The sequence below is a fragment of the Danio rerio genome, chromosome 2 (genome assembly GCF_049306965.1).
Source record: "Danio rerio strain Tuebingen ecotype United States chromosome 2, GRCz12tu, whole genome shotgun sequence".
NCBI classification, from domain to species: Eukaryota; Metazoa; Chordata; class Actinopteri; order Cypriniformes; family Danionidae; genus Danio; species Danio rerio.
In genome coordinates, this window is record NC_133177.1 from 57,175,957 (window position 1) to 57,203,452 (window position 27,496).

The following is a 27,496-nucleotide window of genomic DNA, read 5'->3' on the forward strand; positions in this document are numbered from 1 at the left end:
CAACGCGCACGGTCACCACCAAACAGACAACGCGCCAAAACAACAACAACAGCTGATCTCTCCCCTTTGCCGCTTCCGTTTTTAAAGGGCTCTGCAACGAACGTGATTGGCTGAGAGAGAAGTCGTCATCGCACAGTTGATTAGGATTGGCAGTCCTGTCAGCCAATAGTGCTCCAAAGTAGGCGGTACTTGAGAAAATGACAGGGCCGGTACAGAGGGGGAGAGAGAGAGAGAAAGAGATAGAAACAGAAAGAACATACACACAGCAAAACTGTGCGGTTCATAACAGAGTCTAAAACTTACAGCACCTTTAAAACATTCAAAATCCTGGAATGGGTCGATCCAGTTTTCTTGGTGCTATTCATTTATTTAACCTATTTTTTTGGGTGGGGGGTGTTACTTTGTAAACAATGATGGGACAGGTCAATAAATGATGTTTATTTTTTACGCAGTCATCATCTCTGTTTTGTAAAGAAAATGAGGGACAAGTGAATTCATTTTTAGGTGTAGTTTATACAGAATTTTCTTGCCATTTTTTTGTATAAAGAATTGAACTGAATTAGCAGCCAATTAGTTTTTAGTGCCAATCAATATTTTGCCAAATGCTGCAGCTTATATTAAATTGTGTGCTTTTTAACCATCTTTTGACACTTTCTTGCCCATTTGTCTTTTAATGTAAGTCCATTGCTGTAAATATGTAAACTGAGGCACAAGTCTGAGATATCTACTGTGGTTATTAAAGATAAGCCCAAAACCAGTGCCGTATTCGAGTGAAAGCTCCTGTAATCTTGATGTGTGTGGCGTCTCTTGTCTCCACAGATGCAGTGTAAGTTGTTTGTGTTTGATAAGCCGGTTCAGTCGTGGGTGGAGCGAGGTCGTGGCTTGCTCAGACTCAATGACATGGCGTCCACAGATGACGGCTCGTTACAGTCCAGATTAGGTAAGAGTTAAAGAGTCAGTGGTGTCTTCATCCTCTTCCCTTTTATTTATTTATTTATTTATTTCCTCTTTGTAAATTTATTTAGTAGCATTATTTAACCAGGAAGTCTTACTGAGATTTCAAATCTCCTTTACAAGAGAGACCTGACCCATGCATTCATTCTCCTTTGGCTTCGTCTCTATTTAACCGTGGTTGCCACAGTGGAATGAACTGCTAATTATTCCAGCACATGTTTTACGCTGCGGTTTCCCTTCCAGCTGCAACCCAGTACTGGGAAACAACCATTCACTCACTCTCATACACTACGGGCAATTCTCTTATAGCGCATGTCTTTGGACTGTAAACCGGAGTACCTGAAGTAAACCCACGCCAACAAGGGAAAACATGCAAACTCCACGTAGAAATGCCAACTGACCCAGCTGAGGCTCGAACCAGCGACTTTCTTGCTGTGAGGCTACAGCGCTACCCACTGCACCACCGCGCCGCGCAATAAAATTCAAATTAGATTTATTTCTAAAAGAAAAGCCAAGCTTCAGTTTTACTTCCTATTTCAGCTTCGGTTTCATATCAGTTTGACTGTGTTCATCTTAGAGCTGGCCGATTATCCGATTTACTGTATAAAGGCAGTTCTAGTAAACCTCCAGCAAGTTCTTTACGATGGAGCAGTATTTACTACACAGTTGTAGATAAATTAAAGGTACAGTGCTCATATTAAATGACAAAATTACATTGTTGTCTTGGGAAGTCAAATATAAATTGTGTAAGGCACTCACCGAGATATCGAATTGAACCGAATAGATAGCATGATAATTGTAACAAAACCATGAGGCCAACCCTACTTTGCGAAAAGCCACTTGGATGAAAAAGAAATCAAGATAATTTGTCTGTAGCTATGTTTCCATTCAAAAATGCTAAATAAATGTATGCGTAAAACTGGAATATCGCATAAAAGACTTGTGAATAAAGCAGCGTTTCCATCCAACAAGTCGAAGAGAACAAAATAACTTCCTGATTAACTGGCGCCAAATATCAACAGTAAAACCGGAATTTGCTGCGGTAGGAGAAGCTGCATGACTCTTTTCCTTATTTAATGACTTCCGCCTCATAGATAAATGCCGAAACGCAGTGAGACGTGGAGCACAGTCGCTCTCGACTGTTCAGGAGGTCATTAATAATATAATAACACTAATACTGAAATGGTGAAGGAGTTTTAGAATGACCAAAACAACATTTCAGATGTTCTACAGTGTGCTCAGCCTGCTGGTTTGTCCATTCACACACAATATCATCACATGATCTCTTATAAGAAGAATCACATGACCTTTTTTAATGCGCATACTGAAATTTGTTTCTGTAAAAAAGTTTCCATCATAGTTTATGCGCATCTTTTCTTATCAAATATAAAGTTTATTTAGGAAACGTTGCTTTATTCGCACTTTTTTATGCGATAGTCCAGTTTTGCGCGTTAATTTAATTTGCATCATTGGATGGAAACATAGCTAATGACAGCTATTTGTCACTTCTCCATAAATTGAAGTACATTTTTTCTCCAAACTCACTTCAGTCATGTGTTTGAAATCAATCCTTCTGTAAGATGATTCTGTAGTCGTGTGATTATTAGTCCTGTTTAATTAATGAAAGCAGTTAAATCTGTTTATAATGCACCACTGTTGGGATTTTCTGGGTTGTTTCTTCATTGGTGTTTGGGGTTTCTGCACAATATCGCCCTCTGGCTTTCTTCTGAGGAGATTGACTACTAGTGACAGAACCGAGCTTTCCTGACAAGATGTACATCACAATCGCTGCTTTGCTCAATCATGTTTAAATTTGATCTTTTTTTTTTTGTCTAGCCCTACTTAACCCTCATCCTCATGTCTGTGTGTGTGTTTCTGCAGTCATGCGCACACAGGGCAGTCTGCGGCTCATCCTCAACACAAAGCTGTGGCCTCAGATGCAGGTGGATAAAGCCAGTGAGAAAAGTGTTCGCATCACAGCCATGGACACTGAGGATCAGGGCGTCAAGGTCTTCCTCATATCGGTATGATGGACACGCACATTTTAGGCTGAATGAGCAATGCTTTTGGGTTGTTTATCTGTTAATTATTGTAATGAGTGGTACGGTATGGTTCGATATGCTTTTATGGCCGTTTCCACTGTCAAAAGGTACCAAAAAGCAAACCGTACCATGCCACTTTTTGGGTACCCTTTCTAAAGGGCACCTAGCACAACAAAAGGATGTAAAAAGGCGGAGCTAGATGTGCATCTGAACGCTATTTGTTTACAGAGAAGCGTCACTAGCGTGTACAGGAGAATGAAAACAAGAAAGCGCCTTTTTAAATGCACAGCGTAATAATATATACATATAATAACGAGCCACGGTCGACCCAAGCTCAAACAAACCTTGTCATCGTCTTGATGAACAGCCACAAAGCCAAGAAGAAAGGCAGAATCCACCCTGTGCCCTGTTGTTTATAAGGCCGTCTAAAGTGCGAGCGGTTTTGCTTTCTTGCTTGCGCTCGCGTGCATGACTATGTTTAAAATAACGATAATAACGTGCGCACGATTATTGAAGCGCTTCTAACATCTGATCCTTTCAGAAACAGGCAAACATCAGAGTGACGAAAAACAAAGGAGAAGCTAAAAAGCAAAGGAGTGAATGATTCTTTCAGCAACCTAAAACATAAACAAACTGCCATGTTTAACTATTATCAACACCTTTTGGACTATTATGAACTCTGAATGACAGAAGTACTTTCGAACAATGTTAACGTTACATGTGCTGGTGAAGATTATAGATACAGATAAAAGGTTTGCTCTGACTGTGGACTATATGTTGTGTGTTGTTTTTTAACCCAAATAAGGATTAAATGTCTGCTGTGTGTAGTTTATCTCTAACTGGTATCAAATCGGAGACTTTAAGGGTCTGTATGTGTTTATATACGTTCATTTCTTCATTTATTGTCTAGATTGCAGACGTTACAGTAGGCTATTTCGCACCGCCATTGATCTGCAGTTATAATCAAATTATGTTCATAGAAAAGTTAGTAATAAACATTTATACACAAGTTTTTATATGTATAAAGCCTCTGTTTTGTGAGAAGTGCTTCTCATATGAGATGTGAAAGACCAGTATAGCATTACTGTAGACATTTTCTCGAGCAAGAATGACGTTAACTGAAACTTTGTTGTACACCACGCCCACCATTGGTACCCTTTTTGCAGTGGAAATGCAAGCCTGATCAAGGTGACTCGTACCAACCCGTACCGTACCCCTCAGTGGAAACGGGCCACAGAAGATAACTCTCGGGGATCAGGTTTTCTTGTGTGTCATATACATATATATATATATATATATATATATATATATATATATATATAGACACACACACACACAATAGTTACCAAATAATGTTCATATGAATCCAGGTATTTAAATATGTTTTTATAATTTAAATTGTTTATTCTAAGTTCTTTTTTTAGCAGTACAATTTTGAATGTAATAATTTAATATTATATTAAAAAATGATATATATTATTTTATTTAAAAGCGCCTTTATTGTAATGTATGTTCTGCCGTGTGTCCTCAGGCAAGCTCTAAGGATGCTGGTCAGCTGGCTGCAGCGCTGCATCACCGAATTCTGGCCCTAAAGAGTCGTGTGGAGCAGGAGCCCGAGAGCACGCCAGCTCCGGCTGAACCAGAGATCCCGCAGTCCAACGAGGACGACAGCGACGACGACCAACCCGCTAACAGCAACAGCAGCGGCGGCGGCGGCACGGGCAACTCCACCGCCAGCGGTACAGGCCTTTAGCTCTAATCAGACTCTGCAGGATTACACCATCGCTGAATTGAACGCAAAATCAAGCAACATTTCATTTTTGAGTTTGCATTTTTGTCACGTCATAACTAGGGTTGGGTATCGCTTAGGATTATTTCGATACCGGTGCCAAATCGATACTTTTACAGCGGCATCAGTGCCAAAACAGAGCTTGATACTTTTGAGCCACAAAATTGTTTAATAAATTAATAAATGTAATAATTTTAATTGAACCGTAAAATAAAAGGCTTTTGACTGTGTTGGACATCAGTAATCTAATGATTTGCCTTAATCTGAATAAGACAATAATATGATTAAGGTGTTTGCATAAGTTGCTTTTAAATGTTCCTTTCATGATCCCATTTACATATTATAGCATATATATCAATTAACTTCATAGTGTCACGGCCCTCTCCAGCGTTTCCTCGACAGTATTTTACAGAGCATTATGTTATTTATGACATTACATGTACATCAATATTTACAGCCTTTGGCGTGAAGCTCTAAATTGAGCTCAGGTACACTCTGTTTCCACTGATCATTCTTGAGATGTTTCAGCAGCTTAACTGTAGATCACCTGTGGTAAATTCAGTTGATAGGACTTGATTTGAAAAGGCTTACACCTGTCTGTATAAGGTCCCAGGGTTGACAGTGCATGTCAAAGCACAAACCAAGCACGAAGACAAAGGAATTGTCTGTAGACCTCTGTGACAGGATTGTCATGAGGCACAAGGCTGTGGAAGGTTACAGAAAAATTTCTGCTGCTCTGAAAGTTCCAATGAGCACAGCGGCCTCCATCATCCGTAAGTGGAAGATGATTGGAACCACCAGGACTCTTCCTAGAGCTGGCCGGCCATCTATCCTGAGTGATTGGGGGAAGAGGGCATTAGTCAGGGAGGTCTGAGCTTCAGCGTTCTTATGTGTGGAGAGGAGAACCTTACAGAAGAACAACCATCTGTGCAGCAATCCACCAATCAGCCCTGTATGGTACAGTGGCTAGACGGAAGACACTCCCTGCCTGGAACTAGTGGCACTGAAATTCATATGCTTATTCGGTCTGGTGCATAACGCTTACCTAGATACTGGTGGCACAATAGCACCGGGTTTTGGTACCCAACCCTAGTCATAACAGTCTTGTGCATGTGTCCATTGAAATTTGACACCATGATTTCAGTATTGAGTTTGACTGTAAGCTAATAATAAGTGTTTTCTTTCAGGTAACTGTGAGACCAGCGAGCCCCCGGCGTCTGAGAGCACATAGCACCCAAACCTCCGCTCGCCCCCCCCTGCAGGGTTTTAGCGCAGACGTCTCTGCGGGACAGTCCTACATTTGGGACGGACCCTCAGACGGACACGGAGTTATCTCTCTCCCCCCTCCCCCCCAAAAAACCCCCTCTGTAGTTCATTTTCCCCTCCGACATTTATTATTGTAAATCTGGAGTTGTTTCGTTTTTGTTTTTTTTATCATTACGTTGGTTTTTAGTTGTTGTTTTTTCCTCTTGGACTGCAAATAAACAAACAAATTAAAAAGACAACAAAAAAAAGGAAAAAAAAATAATAGAGACTTTTCCATGTATGGCTTTGGACTTGGTCGCTCATCATATTGATGAGTGTGAGGGTGTTTCTCTCTCCACGGCTCGACAAGACTGCAGTTTCTACAGTGGGACCGTTTTTTTTACTCATTCTCTTCGTCTCTCTATCTCTCTTTCTATTGGCTGGCTTCATCGTGACCTTGCCGCGTCATCACGCTCATCGGCCAATCAGCTGGCTAGAGCTGCAGTCACATGACCTCCTCCTCTCTCTCTCTCTCTCTCTCTCTGTGTACGCTGTGGTTTCTCCCCGATTTCTGCCAGTTTGATGAGCATCTCCTGGATGTGTTCACTTTCTAGGGACAAGCTGACACTCTTAATAGTCTGCTATAAGATGGTAGTTAGATTTCTCATTGGTGTTAACAAATAAAGGACTTAACCGGCACACAGACTCGTGCTGTTTCTAGATCTCGCCGCCCCTGGGAAAGAGAAAGACAGAAGTAATCACCCAAATGTCAGTTCTGTTGGGTTATTTTTTAGCCACGGGAGTTTACCCTTTACATCTGAAACATTTTCAAGGAAAAAAAAAAAGCAGCGTTTGTTTTTATTTTCCATCTTCTGAGGGTTTGTATTGTGTTGGCCTTTTTTTAAAAGAAGACACAGATATTGGTTTACTACTATATTAACTTTTTATCCATTTACATGTGATTGGAGACATCCTGTCAGAATAATGTGTGTTGGCAGTTTTGAGTGCATTTAGACAGTAAAAAAAACAAAAGGACAAAAAAAAACAACAACAACAAGACTTGTACCCTTGAATGTTCTGTACATTTCTATGCGTATATTATCACTTACTAGCACACCATGTCTCCAAACTCCTTTACAGAATAAATAGTCATATCAAAGCTCAAACAAAGAAGAAAAAAAAAACAAACATTTGAAATAAATTTTTTGTCTTATGTCAAATCTTGGGCCTCTACTTCAGTCTCTCACAAAGATGACGGCGTTTGCTGTTTGAACAAACTATTTGAAATAAGAAACAGGTGGCACGGTGGCTCAGTGGTTAGCACTGTCGTCTTACACCAAGAAGGTCGCTGGTTCAAGTACTGGTTAGGCCAGTTGGCATATCTGTGTGGAGTTTGCATGTTCTCCCCGTGTTGGTGTGGGTTTACTCTGGGTGCTCTGCTTTCCCCCACAGTCCAAACCAGCCTGATCTCATGAGAAAACGTAAGTATTTTACGTTTTGCCAGTTTAGTGGCGAATTCGTACAAAGTTCAGTCGTACAGAATTGTACGATTTTAAAAAGGAGGCGTGGCACCTAACCCCACCCCTAAACCCAACCGTCATCGGGTGATGAGCAAATCGTACTAAATTGCACGAATTAGATCGTACAAATTCATATGAATCAGCCACTAAATCAAAAAGTTACGTTGTGTTGGTCCCAACGCATTCGCTATAGGTAAATTGGAGGTACTAAATTGGCCTTTTTGTATGAGTCTGCGAGAATGGATGGGTGTTTCTTAGTTCTGGGTTGCAGCTGGAAGGGCATCCGCTGCGTAAAACATTTGCTGGATAAATTGGCGGTTCATTCTGCAGTGGTGACCCCTGATGAATAAAATGACTTAGCCGAAAGAAAAACAATGAGTCGAAACAACCGATTCTTGAAGGTTTTTTTATGTTTAGCCTACTCAAATTTGTAAAAACTTATTAGTTAATTCTTTTATTGGACGTCACGGTGGCGCTGTGGGCAGCACAATCGCCTTACAGCAAGAAGGTCACTGGTTTGAGCCCCGGCTGGGTCAGTTGGCGTTTCTTTGTGGAGTTTGCATGTTCTCCCCATGTTGGCATGGGTTTTATCCAGGTGATCCGGTTTCCCCCACAGTCCGCTGGTGGGTCATTCCACTGTGGTGACCCCTGATTATTAAAGAGACTAAGCCAGGGGTCACCAATCTCGCTCCTGGAGGGCCGGTGTCTCTGCAGGGTTTAGCTCCAACTTACCTCAACACACCTGTCAGGAAGTTTCTAGTATATCTTGTAAGAGCTTGATTAGCTTGTTCAGGTGTGTTTGATTAGGGTTGGAGCTAAAATCTGCAGGACACCGGCCCTCCAGGAACAAGTTTGGTGGTCCCTGCACTAAGCTGAAAAGAAAATGAATAATTGAACAATTCCTTCATATTCCTCCAACACAAGTCGATTGTGTGGAACCCAGCATTTTTTTCACATTTTTTTAATGTGTCATTTTAAATATGTATTTGAACTCAATGTAGAGAGAAAATATCACAATGGAAATATTAAGAAAATGTACTTAAATTCACTGCTTTTCAAATGTTTGGGATAAACAGGTAGTAACTAAGTAATAAAAAAAAATGTTTATAAATTTTTTTTTTTTTTAAGTTTGTCTTGCTTTTTTCATAGCTGCAATACAAACTATATATATATATATATATATATATATATATATATATATATATATATATATATATATATATATATATATATATATATATATTTATATATTTATATATATTTATTTATTTATATATATATATATATATATTTATATATATATATATATATATATATATATATTTATATATTTATATATATATTTATATATAAATTACTGAAATTAGGGGAGATTACTGAGCTAAGGAGCCAGCCGTGTTGATCACAAGCACGTGATTCTCTCGAAATTAGTTTAAGAATAAACCACACTTATTTGCAGTACTATGTATTTTTTTATGTTACTAAATGTAAAGGTACAAATAGATTAAAACATATAACAGGGCTCAACAATAAGGACTGCCCGATGGCCCGGGGCCAGTGCAAGAGATGCTTGTAGACAGGATCATTACTGGCCCTATCGGGACAGTGCTGCCTTGTCACTAAAGTTTCATTTGCCTGCGTTTATTTGTCAACTGCATGCATTTTAAGTTTGTTCTATCGAGTCAGGTCACACTTTACAATAAGGTTCATTAGTTAATGTTAATTAATGCATTTACTAACATGAACAAATATTGAACAATACATTTACTACTGTATTTGTTCATGCTAGTTAATGTTAGTTAATGAAAATACAGTAGTTCATTGTTAGTTCATGTTAACTCATGGTGCATTAGTAATGTTAACAAGCATGGACTCGGATGTTATTAATGCATTAGTAAATGTTCAAATATGATTAATAAATGCTGTACATGTGTTGTTCATGTTAGTAAATGCATTAACTAATGAATCTTATTGTGAAGTGTTACCCCAGGTCTTCTCTGTGATGTTGTAAACACCATATTGCTTTTCGGTTTCTCTTCTCTGATTTGATGTTTTGAGCATGCTATTCTTTTCCTCCGTAACAACAGCGAAGTGACGGCAACATCAAAATATAAAGGTAAACGAAAATGTCTATTGTTAACACCATAGAAGCAGATATTTACATGGGAACAACACAACGAAAAAAAAAATGATGTTTTGCACAATTTGCTGTCAGTTTGGCAAGTTAGCCACCTTTTGTTTTGTTTGTTAGTGTTTCAAACTGCAATAAAATACATGCACATTTTCCATACTGCGCTTTTTGTTTGCATAACACTTTGAATTTTGCATGTTGAATTTATTAAATATATATATATATATACATACATATATATATTTAATAAATTCAACATGCAAAATTCAAAGTGTTATGCAAACAAAAAGCGCAGTATGGAAAATGTATATATATATATATATATATATATATATATATATATATATATATATATATATATATATATATATATATATATATATATATATATATTTTTTAATATTTAAATTCTAGATTTACTGACATTATTTTTGACACATTATTTAATATTTCTGACTAAAATGGCTATTAACTTCTCTCTCTCTCTCTTTTTTTTTTTTTGGTGGGGCCAGTCAAAATTTTGACAGGGTAAGTAAAAATCTGAATCATTGGCCCGGTTGGGCCAGTAGCAAAAATCTTAAGTGTTGAACCCTGTATAATATGTTAGAGATGCCAAAAGGATAAAATATGCTTGATGTAAAAAGAAGAGAGAAGTAAAAGAAGAAATAAGTTTCAGTAATAGACGAATGATGTATGTGGTAATGGGGTGGGAAAATGATAAGCTTGTGCTTCATCCTGCACCATTTTCGTCCATGTTGAAATGCATTTTTTGTTGAAGATATTTCATGTATGATAATTCTGATCGAAAAATAAATAAATAAAATCATAACATAATTAAAAAAAAACTTCAAAAATGTATGCTCAACAGACTTATAATATTGTTATGAATGGATGCGTTGGAACGATTGGGTAGCTTCACAGAAACAAAGGAAAATTAAGACCTGTTGTAAATGATTTAAGACCTACAAGACAATATTTCAGTGAATTTAACGCAGTACTTCTTGTCTGGTCTGAGACCCTATTTCATATAGTATATTTATCAGGCAGTGAAGATAAGTGATTTGTAAAGAAACGAGGCAATTAAAAAATGCACAGTTCACCGGAAGCCCTGGGGCTGGCTAGCTGAAAACGAAAATTCTGTGTGCATATAGCCCATTTTGATCAATTTAATGTGCTTTTGCAGAATAAAAGAATTAATTTCTATTTTTTTAAACTGACCCCAAACATCTGAACATTAGTGTTACCTACCATTTCATTTTAAGTTGTCACTAGTTATCAAATATTCACATTTCCAAATTAAGTTCTACTCAAAATGGAGCCTTGATTGCCTTTCGCTTCATCAATAATCAAAAACACCTGTTGTTGAGTAAAATGAGATTTCGCCCTCGATGGTTTTACGATATTTATTCATTGATGGTGTCATGTCGTGAGTGTTCAGCAGGTGGAGCCACAAACACACCCCTAATGAATGAGCGGAGTTTAAGACGAGCAGCTGCTGACGTTTATCAGCTGATTGAACAGTGTTTGTCAGAGAAATCAATAAAGACCTTTTTGAAGCTCTCGTCTTTTACAACGCCAGATTTTGACCTGATAAAAAGCTCGACCAGATTCAACTCCATCTTCTGAGAAGCAGCAATGTGTGAAACATTAAACCAAGAGGCCTAAATCAAAGCCCTTTAATGAGACATGATTTCTACATGTAAATATTGCAGGTTCCAATCTGATTTCTAATGACAAATGAAAAGCCTACAGCTTCCATGCGCTCTTCATCATGGAGATGAAGTACTCGTCACTGTCGACAGAAGCGCTGACGCCGCTGTAGTAATTCACAAACTCCTCCAGGGTCACCTGTCATGTGGAATAGCGATGGGTAAGTTAATGTTAATACAGTAGTTAGTACAAAGAATGTCATTAATTACTATTTACTAGGGCCAGACAGTATCTGATCCCTGCTGAAAAATCCAGCTTAAACCAGCCTAGGCTGGATTTAGCTGGTCGACCAGGCTGGTTTAAGAGGGGCTTTGGCCACTTCCAGCCTGGTCTTAGCTGGTCAGGCTGGGAGATGACCAGCTAAAACCAGCTTGACCAGCCTAGCCAAGCTGGGAGTCCAGCCAAAACCAGCTATATCCAGCTTAAACCAGGCTGGTCAAGCTGGTTTTAGCTGGTCTTAGCTGGTCATTTTCTAGCCTGACCAGCTAAGACCAGGCTGGAAATGGCTGGAAACCAGCCTGGAAATGGCCAAAACCCCTCTAAAACTTGGCTGTTCAACCAGCTAAAACCAGCCAAGGCTGGTTTAAGCTGGATTTTTCAGCAGGGATGACTTTTTTTGGCTATTTCTGTGAAGAATTTTGTACAAAATCTACAAATCCATGTGGAATTACTTTGAGTATAGTAACTTAAAACTTGGCTCATGAATAATGTCCCATGAAGGGTAATGTCTAGGTAGGATACAGCTGCGGATTCGCACATCAATATAGCATCGTGTTTGTGACGCTGTGTTCCAATAATGAATGTTTTTACAGTACTGTGACGCTTGGGGTGGGGGTAGATGTTTTAAAAAAAATACAATTATTGGGGAAATTTAATAAATAATTCTCATCAACTTCTGCAACTATATCTGATCTACCAACAACCCCATTCAAGTGCTTTGAAATCTGCATTGTTGTTCAATGTTTGGCGTAATCTCAAAAGAATTATGGAGAGAGGGTGGGACCATTTTCATTAGATGTCACCTACGCCAGGGGCGATTTTTAGGATTTTCATTTTAGGGGGGCTCAGCTCTTTATAAGGTAAAATATAATAATAATAGTAATAATTAATAATATATAAGCCTAATATTACATTTATAAATAGTAGTTTAATAGTTAAAATGTTTGTTTAATATGGGTTGTATACTAGTATTCCACTGTATTACACAGACAGGTACAGCCATTTGAGTTCTGAGTAAGCCAGAACTCAACCCCACTATTACTGTAGTAAAAACCACTTTTTATATTTAAGTGCATTTTTTGTTTCCATGTATTAAATAAATTAACTGCCACTTTCCTGATTAAATGACACACAAACAAATATATATTTTAAGACTTACAGGCTAATTCACATTTACCAATCTAAATGATAATAATAAATAAGAAGTATTTTAATACTAGACAACACTTGTTGACATGTTTCTGTCTCTGTCAGTGACTCAGTGACAGTTAAAACGAGTACATTCTCTAAGTACTTCTGTCGCTGTGTTTAATCCTTTCTGAGCAAGATTCTATGGTATAGTTAATGCCACACGAACTGTAAAGTAATTACTATTGGTAGTTCATTTTGAAATGAAAATAGCGAAATGTTAGTTTTCACTGGAGGAAACAGCTGTGCTGATGAGGTGAACGCCGAGAAAACCCGACTGCTCCTCCATGACATTGGGATACAGGTGATACAAGGTTATCTATATCAAAGAACTGCCAATAAGCAAATATTATAACCGTTTTTCAATAAACACACACCTCGTTCTCTCGCTGTCCACGGCTGTGGTTTGTTGATCAAATGAAAAACAAAAGACGAGGAGGAGCTGAATTCTGCAGCAGTTTTCTTTTCAATTTTGAAGGGGACTGAGGCGACATTTTAGTGTACAGTTTATGAGCTAATCACAAAAGTTTTATGGGGGCTGAGCAGAAATATAGTGGGGCTACAGACCCCCTAAAATAGGCCTAGCAACGCCCATGGCCTACTCTAGGAGGAATTATGGACATAAATTTGTATGCAAAAACCCGGAAGCGAGTTAGCATTTTATCAGTTTTGGCTTTCTCGTCCCAAATTTAATGTTTTTTTCAATGTCATTTCAGTTAAATTGCTTAAAGTTTGTGGATACCAAACACTCAAGATACTTTCACGTTTTATCCTACGAAATAAAACACATCAGTTACAATCCACTCTTGCCAATCTTTTTTTTATTTTTATTTTTTTATTATTTTTTTTTTAAAGCTGTTACGCTTTTTTGAAAAGACGGTTGCTATCAAGTTGCTAAATGGGACAACAGGCGATGTCAGAGACATTATGTCATTGAGCTTATCTGGTCTGGAACGCAGCCCGCTTACAATGGACGTTTGGATGTCTATTATTTAAGTATTTTCATGAATGGTATTTTATAGTTTGTAGCATTTTTCTAATATGTGTGTAGATAATGCCTTCACTTTAAATAACTGATTATTTGATTTGAGTGCATGGACAATAGTTTTTAAACTCTTAATTACTTTTTTTTTTTTTTAATTTGAGTCAAACAGGACCTTTCAGTTTTTAGACCTAAAATTGAAATGTTAAATATACATGTGCATGCATATATATATATATATATATATATATATATATATATATATATATATATATATATATATATATATATATATATATATATATATATATATATATTTATTTATTTATTTATTTATTATCTTTAATATAAAAGTCAATAGAGTTAGATATAATTAATATTAATTTCATTAGTTACTTGCCATAAATTATCTAAAAAAATGACAGTAATCCCATTATTTCATTGAGTGGAAAGTAATTTAATTACAACAACTAGTTGAAAAACTATGGATATTTAGAAAAACTTTTTTATGAAAGTTTATTAATATTACATTTTTTAAAATAATATTTAATTAATTATTATCAAAATATGCAATTTTCTCCCAGTACAATTTTAAAAATGCTAAACTATTCGCATCCAGACCAAAGCCCATGTGAAAAAATACTATAGTATTTTAGTATTTTTACTATGGGTTTTTGAACCAGACTACAGTTCCAATAAAAGTCCACATGAACCGGGAGCTGCTGAGACTTTTATTTCTTTATTATTCATATTTATTGTTGATGTAGTTCCAACTGAAACTGAATACATTCAGTGCTTTTGTTGTTTCTTAAAAAATGCGTATTTCAAAGCATTCAGGGAGACCTTTAGGAATGTGCCACAGTTAATATGCAAAATTTTTATTAAACAATATATAAACACAAATACTCTTTCTCTAAATTTAGGAAATTATACCTTATAGTCGTGAACTAATTTCTCAATAGAATTTTATTAAGCATATGCAGTTTTTCTCAATGTTATTGTTCTGTAAAAACTATACTACTCAGCTTCTCTGAAATAATTGCATACAGAAAGTCATTGTGGTGTTCAACAGCCTTATGACAGGGACTTACTGACAACAACCAATGATTTATTATAGATTATTTTAGTTTATACTTAATATGTATCAAAGTATGCAACTGGAAACCTATATTAGACTGCGAATGCATCCTTAAAGAATAGGGAAAATGATACCTTTCCATCTTTGTCATGTGGAGAGTCAAAGCTGTCGAGGAAAGAGTGGAAGACTTGTGTTTCTGTCCACTCGCCGCTCTTGTATTTGGGGTGATGTTTGCTGTTGTAAACACCCTGCAGATCCTCCACGGTCACGACGCCGTCTCCGCTCTTATCAAACTTCTGGAAAGCCTGTCTGATGACCTGCATCCGTGCGCTCGACATGGGTGGCTGAAAACATCAAACAGGACTGCATTATCATTTCTGCGTCCTCCAAACATAAATAAAGCATGCATTCACGCCGCTTACTCTTAATTTCTCCAGAAACTCGTCGAAGTTGATGCTGCCACTTCCATCTTTGTCCATCATGGCGAAGATCTGCTGCGCTTGATCTCTCCCCACAGACACGCCATAATCCTGCAGACCTCTGACAAACTCCTGGAAGTCGAGAGATTTACTGCCGTCGTCGTCCATACTGCGAAACATCCTGATTAAAATGTTGAGTTTCTGTGTTATCATTAGATATGACAATATTTATACATGATTAATATTGTGTTCGCTTCAAAATATCTTGAATAATTATTTAAACTTTTAGGGCGTAATAGTTTAGGAGTATTCAGATTGTTGCATTGGCAGTGGTTGTTTCTTATATTCAAACATTTTTACTAGTTAATGTGGACTACAATATAAAAGAAAAATCTTAAAGTAATAAAAATGATGTTTTGTTTAACTCTGTAAAGTAATGTTCATTTTTTGAACATCAGTTAATATGCACACACCGGCCACTTTATTAGGCACACTTGCATTAATTGCTTGTAATCACAATCACAAGGCAGCAACTCAATGCATTTCGGCATGTAGACATGATCAAGACGACCTGCTGCAGTTCAAACCGATCATCAGAATGGGGAAAAAAGGTGATTCAAGTGACTTTTGAACGTTTGAATGTTTGTGGCAGAGGGGCTGGTCTGAGCATTTCAGAAACTGCTGATCTACTGGGATTTTCACGCACACAATTTCTAGGGTTTACAGAGAATGGTCTGAAAAAGAGAAAATATCCAGTGAGCGGCAGTTCTGTGGGCGCAAATGACTTGATGTCAGAGGAGAATGGCCAGACAGCTTCCAGCTGATAGAAGGCAACAGTAACTCAAATAACCACTTGTTGCAACCGAGATGTGCAGAAGAGCATCACTGAACACACAACACGTCCAACCTGGAGGCGGATGGGCTACAGCTGCAGAAGACCACACCGGGTGCCACTCCTGTCAGCTAAGAACAGGAAACTGACTCTACAATTCACACAGGCTCACCAAAATTGTACAATTGAAGATTGAAGAAACGTTGCCTGCTCTGATGAGTCTCCATTTTTGCTGTGACATTCGGATGGTCGGGTCAGAATTTGGCATCAACAACATGAAATCATGAATCCACCCTGACTTGTATGAACAGTTCAGGCTGCTGGTGCTGGTGGTGGTGTTATGGTGTTAGGGATATTATCTTGGCACACTTTGGGCCTAATAGTACCAATTGAGCATCGTGTCAACACCAAAGCCTACCTGAGTATTGTTGCTGACCATGTCCATCCCTTTATGACCACAGTGCATCTTCTAAAGGCTACTTCTAGCAGGATAACGCGCCATGTCATAAAGCGTGAATCATCTCAGACTGGTTTCTTGATCATGACAATGAGTTCACTGTACTCAAAAGGCCTCCACAGTCACCAGAGCTCAATCCAATAGAGCACCTTTGGGATGTGGTGGAACGGGAGATTCGCATCATGGATGTGCAGCCGACAAATCTGCAGCAACTGCGTGATGCTATCATTTCAATATGAAGCAAAATCTCAGAGAAATATTTCCAGTACCTTGTTGAATTTATGCCACGAATGAGTAAGGCAGTCCTGAAGGCAAAAGGGGGTCCAACCTGGTACTAGTAAGGTGTACCTAATAAAGTGGCCAGTGAGTTATAGCCTTGTCTAATGACAACTACAAAAGCATTTATTGACCTTAAATTATGTAAATTGTTTACAAGATAATTTAACACATTAAAATAAAAATCTATAGTGTTCTGGAGGTAATATTAAGGTGGATAAAACCTAGCTCATAATGACAGAGTATTCAGTTTTTGGTGAAAGCCTTTTTAGGTGACATGAATATTTCTCTTGCCTTCCAAGACCCTTGATTCCCGCGGCTCCTCGGCTGAGGCACTGCTGTCGGAGATCCTGCAAAGCGTCTGCTGCCATTACTGATACCTGAACAACAGAATCGCAATAAAACAATACACAAATCAATGTTTGATCACAGCTACACGTCAGACTTTAACAATAATCATTTATTTGTTTGATAAGCAGCGCTGAACTGCTCTTCAAGACGTCACGTGAGCAAACAAATTAGTTTTATGTTGCCTTGGAAACGAAAACTCAGAGCATCGCCATAACAACTCTGTACATAAACCGTCGTAAACCACGACAAACCTGAAATATTTAATGTTTCTCGTGGGCTTTTTTAAATTGAGAGAAAAAAGGACTCCTTTATAATTTGACTTCTGTAATATAATGAGCATCTTCACGTCTCTTTTAAGAAACATTATACATGAATAAACAATATAACAAAAGCTTCGCTATATGACAAATATTAACAATTTATTTAACCTCGTCAAGCTGATGAGTACTTTTATAGTTGGCAAAACATGTATATGATTAAGTTTACATTCAAATGAACAAGAAGGAACTTGTAAATACCTGCTGTGTGTCCTTTTGGTGGTCTTTGTTATGTGCAAAGCATCTCTTGTTTCTCAGGTGCACCTGCGTGTTTCTCCGCCCTCACGCTCAACTTGGTTTTTGATTGGCTGTTATGCCTGTCAATCAACATGACTGTCTTAAATAGGCGTTAACTATGGCAAATCTCAGCTATTGATTAAGATTGTAAACTGATTAAATATATTTTGGATGCTTTTATTTGATGGACGCACACATACTGACTGACAATTAGTCTTTGTTTCAGAATTAAACAACTACAATATTTTTTTATTGTTTCTATAGGATTTCATAATTGTTAAACAACGCACATTTATATTTTTCCGAATATTTCTGTTATTTTAATGTTTGGCAGTTTTATTGTAGTAACAGTATAAACTTAAACAGCAACTATGCGGTCGCAGTTTGACCTCATATAAGGCGAGAATCCCCGGTCACGTGTTGTTAAATTGAACTGAAGCTGCTAACGGTGGGTGAAACACGGTTTAATTCCATTAAATCTTGCATTTTTTCACATTTACCACGGTACACTACACGTCAGTACAGGTAATGAGTACTGTCTTCATGTCTGGAGCTAGTTTGGAAGTTCAGGTAGTTTTGTTTTTGGCTAACTCTGTCAATTATAGCAAAAAGGAAATAGTCCTGATCAACTTTTACCAATTAACGTCAACGTTACTGTAAAGCTATTGTGTCATTTATATCCCCGAGTGTAGGTTTGGTTTAAATTTAAGTTTTGTTTATATGAAATTTGTGACCAAAACAGTCATAATATTTATACACCATCTGAAAACTGAATAAATATGCTTCCCATTGATGTATTGTTTAAGATCATTTGACTGAGATAAAACTAGGCTTGTTTCAATATCTGAAATCTGAGGGTGCAAAAAATTGCAGTCAAAGTTGTCCAAATTAAGTTCTTAGTAGGCGTGGGACGATAACCGTTTTCAAGGCATAGGCTACCGCGGTTTGGAAAAGTCAAGGTTTTAAAACCGCCAACATTTTCTGCTATACCGTTCCTAAGGTATGTGTACGATTTTTTTATTTATGTTTATATTTGTTTTATTTTTTTATTTGTTTATGTTTTTTGGCTTGTTTGTTTTTTGGGACAACAGTATCTCCAGCAGAAAACATATCCAAAGATGCTGTTTTAAATTGTAAAGAAATCTGTATTTTTAAAACAAGAGCAGAAGTCAATAGTTCATTTAAAATATTGAACCTCTCATGTTTACTGCTTCAAAATATTAGAATCGTTTCTCAAAATGAAATAGGGAAAAAAGGTTTTGTTTTTTTACCCAGGCATTTAAAAATATTTTTATTTTTTTTTTTTTTAGAGCTATGATCACAATAGAGTCAAACCTTGGTCATAGCGTGAAATCGTGATTTTTTTTTTTTTTTTTTTTTTTTTTTTTTTTTTTTTTTTTATCCAAGGTTATCATACCGTCAGAATTTTATACCGGCCCATATAGTTCTTAGCAATGCTTTTTACTAATAATAATTTGATATATAGTTATAGTAGGAAATTTATATAGTAATGGGAAATGATCTTTACTTGATGCAGTATGCAAATGATTTTTGGCATAAAAGAAAATTCTTTGAAAAAACTTTGACACATACAATGTGTTTTTTTTTTTTTTTTTTGTTATTGCCAACAATACACTAACTGGTCACTACACCTTACTAGTACTGGGTTGGATCCCCTTTTGCCTTCAGAACTGCCTTAATCCTCCGTGGCATAGATTCTACAACTTGCGGCAGGATGCTCCGCCACATCCCAAAGGTGCTCTATTGGATTGACATCTGGTGCTGTGGAGGCCATTTGAGCTCGGTGAACTCATTGTCATGTTCAAGAAACCAGTCTAAGATAATTTGTGTTTTGACATGGTGCATTATCCTGCTGAGCCCAAAGTGTGGCAAGGAAATATCGCGCCCACAGAACTGCCGCTCAATGCATATTTTCTCTATTTCAGACCATTCTCTGTAAACCCTAGAGATGGTTGTGCGTGAAAATCCCAGTAGATCCACAGTTTCTGAAATACTCCGATCAGCCCGTCTGACACCAACAACCATGCCATGTTCAAAGTCACTTAAATTAAAATTTCTTCCCATTTTGATGCTCTGTTTGAACTGCAGCAGATTTTCTTCTTCTTCTTGGTGTTTTATTGGCAGTCGGCATGCAACTTTATCTTTTCTGTCATCTACTGGTTAGGAGTGTGAATCAGAAGTAAAATTTCTACTCTCTTAAACTTATTAATTTATATTCTATTATACAACCCAGTTTCTCTAAGAAATATTAAAGCTTTTATTTTACTATCTCCTACTCCACAACTTAACATACTATTAATATCTAGATTAACCTTTTTTTCCTCAATGTCTATCATCCTATTCCTTTCTTTTTTTTTAATTTAATGGGTAGGCCCACACGAAATCTGCACGCGCAGAATTCCACAGATTTTCCGCAGATTTCTGCAGATTTTTAGCCCATTATTAATTCTGTTTATTTACTTGAATAAATATGTAAATCTGAATTTGTTCAGTTTTTATTCAGTAATTTATTACTTTTTATTTAATATATTAAGCTTTTAGTTACAATACTCCGTTGGATACTCCCAAAATAATTCCCCAGAAATCTGCAGATTTTTACCATAATTATTCGCAGAAATAGCAAAAAACGTCCGCAGATTCTGTCTGGCCCTAATAATGGGCATTTCTTTATGAATTGTTCTATACTTTCCTCTTCATTACAATTAATACAAACTCCATTTGGATGTTTTCCTATTGTAAACAGTCCACTATTCAGAGCAGTATGTCCAAACCTTAACCTTGATATAACGGTTTCCTCGCATCTATTTCTCCCTACTGTTCTGTTTTCACCCACCATCCTCTGGATCACATAGCAGATCGTCTTACCCATGTCTGCATGCTTAAATGCATCGAGTTGCTGCAATGTGATTGGCTGATTAGAAATATGCGTCATTGAGCAGTTGGACAGGTGTACCTAATAAAGTGGCCGGTGATCTGTGCAACAAGGCTGGTTTTGTGGCCCAGGGTCACAAAATATTTCACTAATTAGTTAAAGTTATTAGTAATTAATATGGTTATGGTAACTAATAACTTTATCTGAATTTGATTGTAATGCTGTAATGTCCACCTTTTGTAAAAAGTGTTACACAAATAAACTTAAATTAAAATTCAATTGAAAATGAACCCTAATGTTGATTTTCTTGATGGAAACTTTTTTTATAATGTTCTAATTGGCTGTAAATGTTTGATTTATTATATTAGGATGCACATATGTACTTTTTTTTTTGGGATGAGGTGAAGTTGAAATGCTGTTAATTATTTTCATCTGTTATGGAAGTGGAAATAAACACCTCGGCTTTCTGAGTTTTGTCCACCAGTGGAAGATTTGAATCTTGGACCAACATAGAAATAGTTTATGCTTTCTTGTTTACTGTGTCTCTGTGGTTTTAAACATAAACCTGTCTTTTCCCAGGGCAACAGAGGTTAAATGGAGTCAATAGAGTCATGTTGACAACAGCGATGTGCACCAGTGATGTTGTGGTCAGGATGACGCCCGCTGAATGAAATGACCCAGGTCTGATGGTCGCTCTACAATGCGGTAAATGTTTACAGTTAATAGCAACAGTTGTATTTGTGGTCATGTTCAAAGAAAGCCTCCATTTTCTCATTCTAAATGGGCAGTTCTGTTTCAGGAAAGTATGCTTATGTCCTTTTGAAAGCTTGTTCAGAACATTGCAGTTAATCGTGCGATGGTAAACTCCAAATAGTGTGATAATTAGCATAATTTTATGAAGGTAACATGCCTGTAAGAAGTATTCGTCCCCTTGGAAGCTTTCAAGTTTTACAGCTTTCAGCCGCAGAGGAATTAATTAGCCCTTTTTTGACACCGATAAACAGTCCGATATTGTTTCATGTCAACACACATTGCACATCTGGCCCATGTGTGAGTTTTGTTTTCTCCAATGCTCTGTTTACAAATGCTCAGGATCAGTCAGGTTGGATGGGGTTCGTGTGTGAACAGCCTTTTTGAAGTTTCTGCCCATACATTTTCAATTGCATTGGAATCTGTTGCTGTTTTACAGAAAACAGTCCCAGAATGCTATCTGCTAACATTTTATGATAAGGTTCAGTTTGTTTGTTGTTAGTTGACTACATTAGCTAACAATAATTAGTGGTATTTTTATAAAGCTATTATGGCTGATTAATACATAAAGTGACTTTAATTAATTGGTTATTTAAAATGTTACCTGTGTTTTATTTTATTTATTGTGCTGGCTGTTCTTAGACAGAATTTTCTTTTTTTATTATTTATTATTATTATTATTATTTTTTACAAAAAGCCATGACAGTTTTCCTTTTGTTTAACTTTTTAGTATTTCAACTAATTATTTAAAATGTACAACGTTTACCTTTTTAATATATTTGTTCAGTTTGACTGAGGTTTGTTGAGATGACTAGAAAAGTAAGTTTGATACACCTAAAAATGTATATGTGGAATTTCTTTTATTCTGTGCAGGACTTTTTTTTTTGTACACTTATGTAAACATTATTAACAGTCAACTCTGAATCAGTTTTTTTAAAAGCTACATTTAAAAACTTTACAAAGACTTTTAAATTGTTGTTTAATAGTATTTTATCTTGCTATTCACAATAAAATAACAGGCAAGTTAGAAAAACAGGAACGCCTAACCAACTAGCCTATGAGGTTTAGTTTGGCAATGTTTTGTTAGAATGTGGTTTACTTTTCAGTTCCTAATTACACTACTAATCTACACTACCTAACAAAAGTCTTGTCGTCTATCCCAGATGTAAGAGCAACTTGACTTCTAGTTGATCATTTGGAAAAGTGGCCAAAGGTAGATTTTTTTTATTTTTATTTATTTTTTCCCCTGATGAATCGTCTGTTGAACTGCATCCCAATCATCCCAAATTCTGCAGAAGACCTATTGCAACCCGCATGGACCCAGTATTCTTACAGAAATCAGTCAAGTTTGGTGAAGGAAAAATCATGGTTTGGAGTTACATTTTAGTATGGAAGCGTGCAACAGATCTGCAGCGATGTTGCCAAGACATTTGTGCTGCCCATTACACTACAAACCACAGGAGAGGGCAAATTTTTCCAGCAGGATAGCGCTCCTTCTCATACTTCAGCCTCCACATCAAAGCTCCTGAAAACAAAGAAGGTCAAGGTGCTCCAGGATTGGCCAGCCCAGTCACCAGACATGAACATTATTAAGCATGTCTGGGGTAAGATGGAGGAGGAGGAGGAGGCATTGAAGATGAATCCAAAGAATCTTGATAAACTCTGGGAGTCCTGCGGGAACGCTTTCTTTGCCATTCCAGATGACTTTATTAATCAGTGATTTGAGTCATTGCAGAGATGTATGGATGCAGTCCTCCAAGCTCATGATGGAGTCAAACACAAAAAATAATTATTTTTCCACCGCAGCATGACTTTATATTCTATATTGTACATTATTTCTGTTTAGTGACAAGACTTTTGTCTAAGCAAAGTCAGACCTTACTGTCCTCATTAAATGATTAAAAGTCAAGACGTGATCATATTTTATTTTGGTAAAATAAGCGTAATCTAGAGGCCTTTGCCTTTCATTTAAGCCACTTTTGTATACCAAATGATCAACTAGAAGCCAAGTTATTATTTGTTGCTCCTAAAACTTGGATAGGCGACAAGACTTTTATCAGGTTGTGTACAATTGATTAAATATCCCAAAGCTTATACTAATTATAGTGGGTCTGGCTTTAAAGGCACATGGCAATAAAAATGAATTCATAGATTTATCATCAGTAATTGTTAAAAATCAGTTTCCCTTTGGGGTTTTTACTATTGGAACATCACTATTGTACTGCGTAAAAAGCCTGTAGGCAGTGATTACACAACGTCTAGTCATTTATTTGTCATTGGTCCCCTGGTAGCCTTCCTCAGATTTACAGCTTCTAGCATTTCTTAATTATTGATTTAACAGCACTCCAAGGGATATTCGGTGACTAGGAGATCGTCTGGTATCCATTTCCGTCTTTGTGCTTTTCAATGAGTTCCTTAGAATGGACTTTATTTTTTCTTAATGGTGGTTCTGCCACAATACTGACTCACCAGAAAGTTGGAACGTCCAGGTCGAGTGTTTATACTAGAATCAAACCACTTGACTACACAAGTAATCTCAATTTCAGTGTTTATATGACCTCTAAACCCAGTTGGATCCACCAGTGGTGATATAGGTGTGGCATATACTAAAAAAGGAGTGGATGCTTATGAAATGACTTACTTTATAGATCGCATTCATATTATTTTTCCATAGAATCTGTTTTCACTTCGATGTTAACAAGTCGCCAGCTTATTTGTTATTGGTTTATTTTTTGATTGTCCTTACATCACCCTAATAGCTTAAACATCAAAGCTCCGTAAACAAGATCTCTTCCCACCAGAATTCAATTCTTCTGTTTGTGCGCCATTGTAAATCCGCCGTCTACACATCTTGTTGTTGAGGATAAACAGAAGAGAGAATTTAGAAACTCAAGACAAATAAGCACAGTTTTTGTTGTTTTTTTTATTGTTGTAAGCTGGGTATGTTTATTCAGCCGACTTTAGAAATTCCATTTGGCACAAGTGTAAAACAATAAATAAGTTCTGTCTCCCTCCTAAAATATCTATCTAAATATAAATGAAAAGCATTTTGCAATAAATACCGTATATATATCTACAATACAGATGCACTGCATCGACACTTCTGCTGTTGGTGTAAAAAATCCAACAAAACCCAAATGCTAATCATGATTAGTTGACATGGGAAATGTAACAACAACACACACGCATATAATCATACACACACATTTTCCATTCTTGTAATACTGCCGCAGTACTTTTATACTCATTTTACATACAAATACAGACACTAAAGTACTCCACTTCAATATAAATGGACAGAAGTAGAGTCGCTGAACCCCTTGTCTTAATTGTGATCTTTTTTTTTTTTTTTTTTTCAGAGGAGCACAAACACTTTCATGCATGCTGGGTGACTTCTGCTTAAATTTTGATTGAGTTTATAGATCGAATTACTTCCAAAACGCACAAAAAAATAATTATAGGTTCATATACAGCTCAGATGCTGCCTGGTCGGGGCAAACGGTCATGTTCTGTATCCAGTTTGCAAGCTTAGACACCGTTTAATTGCTTACTAGGGTTCTACCGTTGGCAAGACGCCACAAATTTGACATGTTGTCTACTGATATTTTTACAGTACTGGATTTAAACACAGGCTCATTGTGAAGAAGTACCCCCGTATACATTTCTGGAGAGCGCGAATTATGTAGCCAGAGCTACGTTTGCATTTCAAATGAATGCTTATGGGGTGGTATGACACCACAGACGGATTCAGTTTCTTTTCACGCTACCAGCTGACCCATTATCTTCATCTGGGCTGCTTCTCTACTGTTACCAGTTTGCCCAGTAGTTTGCTGCGTACGTTAGCAGACTTGAGATACAGAGTGGAGTTGACCTCAATGACGGGGTTCGAGTTTGGCAAAGAACTGTTTCAGAAAGCAGGGAAAACAAAAACAAAAGGCAAAAGAATAAAATAAAGAAGTAAACAACAGGGTGAGAACGTGGTAAGATCTGAAAATCAGGCAGCCATGAGGGCCTTTCTTTTTCTCGATTGCTGTTGTTTGGGTTTAGGGAGGGGGTGATCTGGTCAATTGGTTCTTTTGAAAACACTATCGGTTGGGTTTAGGGAAGGGGGTGAGTAGAGCAAATGGTTGGTCGGTCGGTGAGTCAGTTGACAGTGGCCTCTGGTGGATTTACACAAGAGCAGCAGGCCTGACTGACACTTGCAAGAGAAATTTGAGATCTTTGGATTCGCGAAAACAAAAACTGCAAAAAAAAAAAAAAAACATACCTCCTAGGACGTATTTTGTGATCTCCAGAAATGTATTTAGGGGTACATATAAATAATGAGCCAGGGTTGGGAGTTTCTGATAATTGCTTAATTCATTGCATAGATTGCTGGTTTGTTGTATTCATTCAGAAATTACGTTTAACATTTAATTTTGTATTCAAATACATTAACCCTTATGTATCGTTTAAATTTACTATCCTTTTTTTTTTTTTGCAACCTCAGTCCTGATCAAAACTATCAAATGTTTTTTAAAAACAATTTTAAAGAGATTTTGACTCTGTAATTGGCAAGTTCATGGTGTCACTGATTTGGGGTGGGGATGGGGGGGGGTTGTGTCTGTTGGCACCATTAACCCTTTAGATAAGCTTGTGGCTTCGTTTCTGGATTTTGTATGCAGTATAACAGCAGATTATAGTTTGTGTGCTTAAATACACTTACCATGTTTTTGTTTATTCCATGTAGTTTTGAGAGCTGAAGCACTTATTTGTATTTTCTCAGACGTTTTAGGTAAGTGTGCAGAGGTATCACACACACACACACACACACACACACACACACACACTATACTCCATATAAAAACCAGAAACCAAGCGCTTTTTTTTTTTTTTTTTTTTTTGGACAGGAGCTGATGATCAATATTAAAAATAATAAATTTGACCTCTTCCCAACAGGGAAAACCAGCAGCAGTCTAGAAATTTTGATTTTTTTTGGTGTCAAGGCTTTGCCATCAAAAAATGTCATAATAGAAGTCATTGGGGAAAAAGCAGCCACTAATATAACGAAAGAGTAGTCAATTTGCCCAGAGTGTATTGAGTTTATGAACATTTTCAAAGCATTTTCCCAAAATATATCTCAAAATAGGATTCATCACTAAAATCATTCTATTTGCTGAAACACAGAGAACGTTGTGGCCAAATTAAGGGTGCTTTCACACCTACACTTTTGTTTCGGAACGCATCTCGTTTGCCCAGTTAGCGCGGTTCGTTTGGCATATGTGAACAGGGCAATCGCGCTCTGTTCCGCGCCAAAGTAATCGCTCCGAGATCGCTTGAATGAGGTGGTCTCGGCTCGATTGAAACGAACCCTGGAGCGGTTCGATTGCAGTGAGAAAGCGATCCGATCCGAGCGCGGTTATATGACAGTGTTTTACGGATATGTAATAGGCTTACGGCTATATGAAGAGAGAGTTATGAGTAGGGCGGGAAGTTTCGCGAGTCTCCGGATGCCTGCAAACGAGTGATGATCTCCCGGTAATCTCACGTCTCTCTCCCGGTCCTCAAATAGGCATCGTCGCGCACCCTTCTCACCCCTCCCCACCGCATCTCTCCTCAGACACGGTGCGCGCGCGCACCCTGTCAATCACCACCAAACCACCACCTCTCCTGACAGCTTAGCGCAAAATAAACCCTGACACTCTGACCAATGTGAAGAGAGTTTACTCGCGTGTGACTTGTTTTAGCTCTTTTGGTCCAATTAGAAACTTTGCATTGTGAAAGCAAACCGCTCCAAGAGCAACAATGTAACAATTGTAATCTCTGTTTCAGAACAACTGAATCGATTCACAGGTGTGAAAGCACCCTAATGCCTAGTTCAGACTGCATGATTTTAGCCCCGATTTTGGCTTGCCGACAGGTTTTGAGAAATCGCTGACAAAAGCCTGAAATCACAGGCAAATCGCTGCTCGTGCACGTAAGTGACAATCAAACAGTATGAACGATCAAAGACGCGATCTGAGAGAATCGCCGATGAGTCGCCGATGTCTGTGAGATATTTGGCGTGCTAAATATCTGGAGCTGTCGGCGATTCAAATCATGCCGTGTGAATTGAGTTTTGACTGAA

General features: G+C 37.3%; 2 protein-coding genes and 1 long non-coding RNA gene across 6 annotated transcripts in view; 1 reads left to right on the forward strand and 2 right to left on the reverse strand.

Annotated features, from left to right (window-relative positions):
* Nucleotides 1-6,729, forward strand: part of ranbp3b (RAN binding protein 3b) — a 59,807-nt gene extending 53,078 nt beyond the window's left edge. The window contains exons 14-17 of one of the 3 annotated variants that reach the window (XR_012385839.1): nucleotides 820-940; nucleotides 2,836-2,978; nucleotides 4,528-4,735; nucleotides 5,973-6,310. Coding sequence is in view for 2 of the 3 variants with exons in the window: in NM_200690.1 (NP_956984.1) it covers nucleotides 820-940; nucleotides 2,836-2,978; nucleotides 4,528-4,735; nucleotides 5,973-6,016 (516 nt within the window). In the remaining variant the exon portion in view is untranslated. 3 annotated transcript variants of the gene reach the window in all.
* A 4,341-nt stretch (nucleotides 6,730-11,070) lies between these two features.
* Nucleotides 11,071-17,745, reverse strand: capsla (calcyphosine-like a). 2 transcript variants are annotated; one of them, NM_001017676.1, is given in 5 exon segments: nucleotides 11,071-11,529; nucleotides 14,993-15,202; nucleotides 15,281-15,458; nucleotides 17,137-17,222; nucleotides 17,712-17,741. In NM_001017676.1, coding segments are annotated over 4 exon segments (567 nt in total). In that variant the 5' UTR covers nucleotides 17,214-17,222; nucleotides 17,712-17,741; the 3' UTR covers nucleotides 11,071-11,427.
* A 1,358-nt stretch (nucleotides 17,746-19,103) lies between these two features.
* On the reverse strand, nucleotides 19,104-20,910 carry LOC141379035 (uncharacterized). Its single transcript, XR_012394959.1, has 2 exons — nucleotides 19,658-20,910; nucleotides 19,104-19,316 (listed from the first exon to the last, which is right to left on the reverse strand). It is a non-coding gene; the product is annotated as an uncharacterized lncRNA (long non-coding RNA).
* Between the last annotated feature and the right edge of the window lie 6,586 nt (nucleotides 20,911-27,496).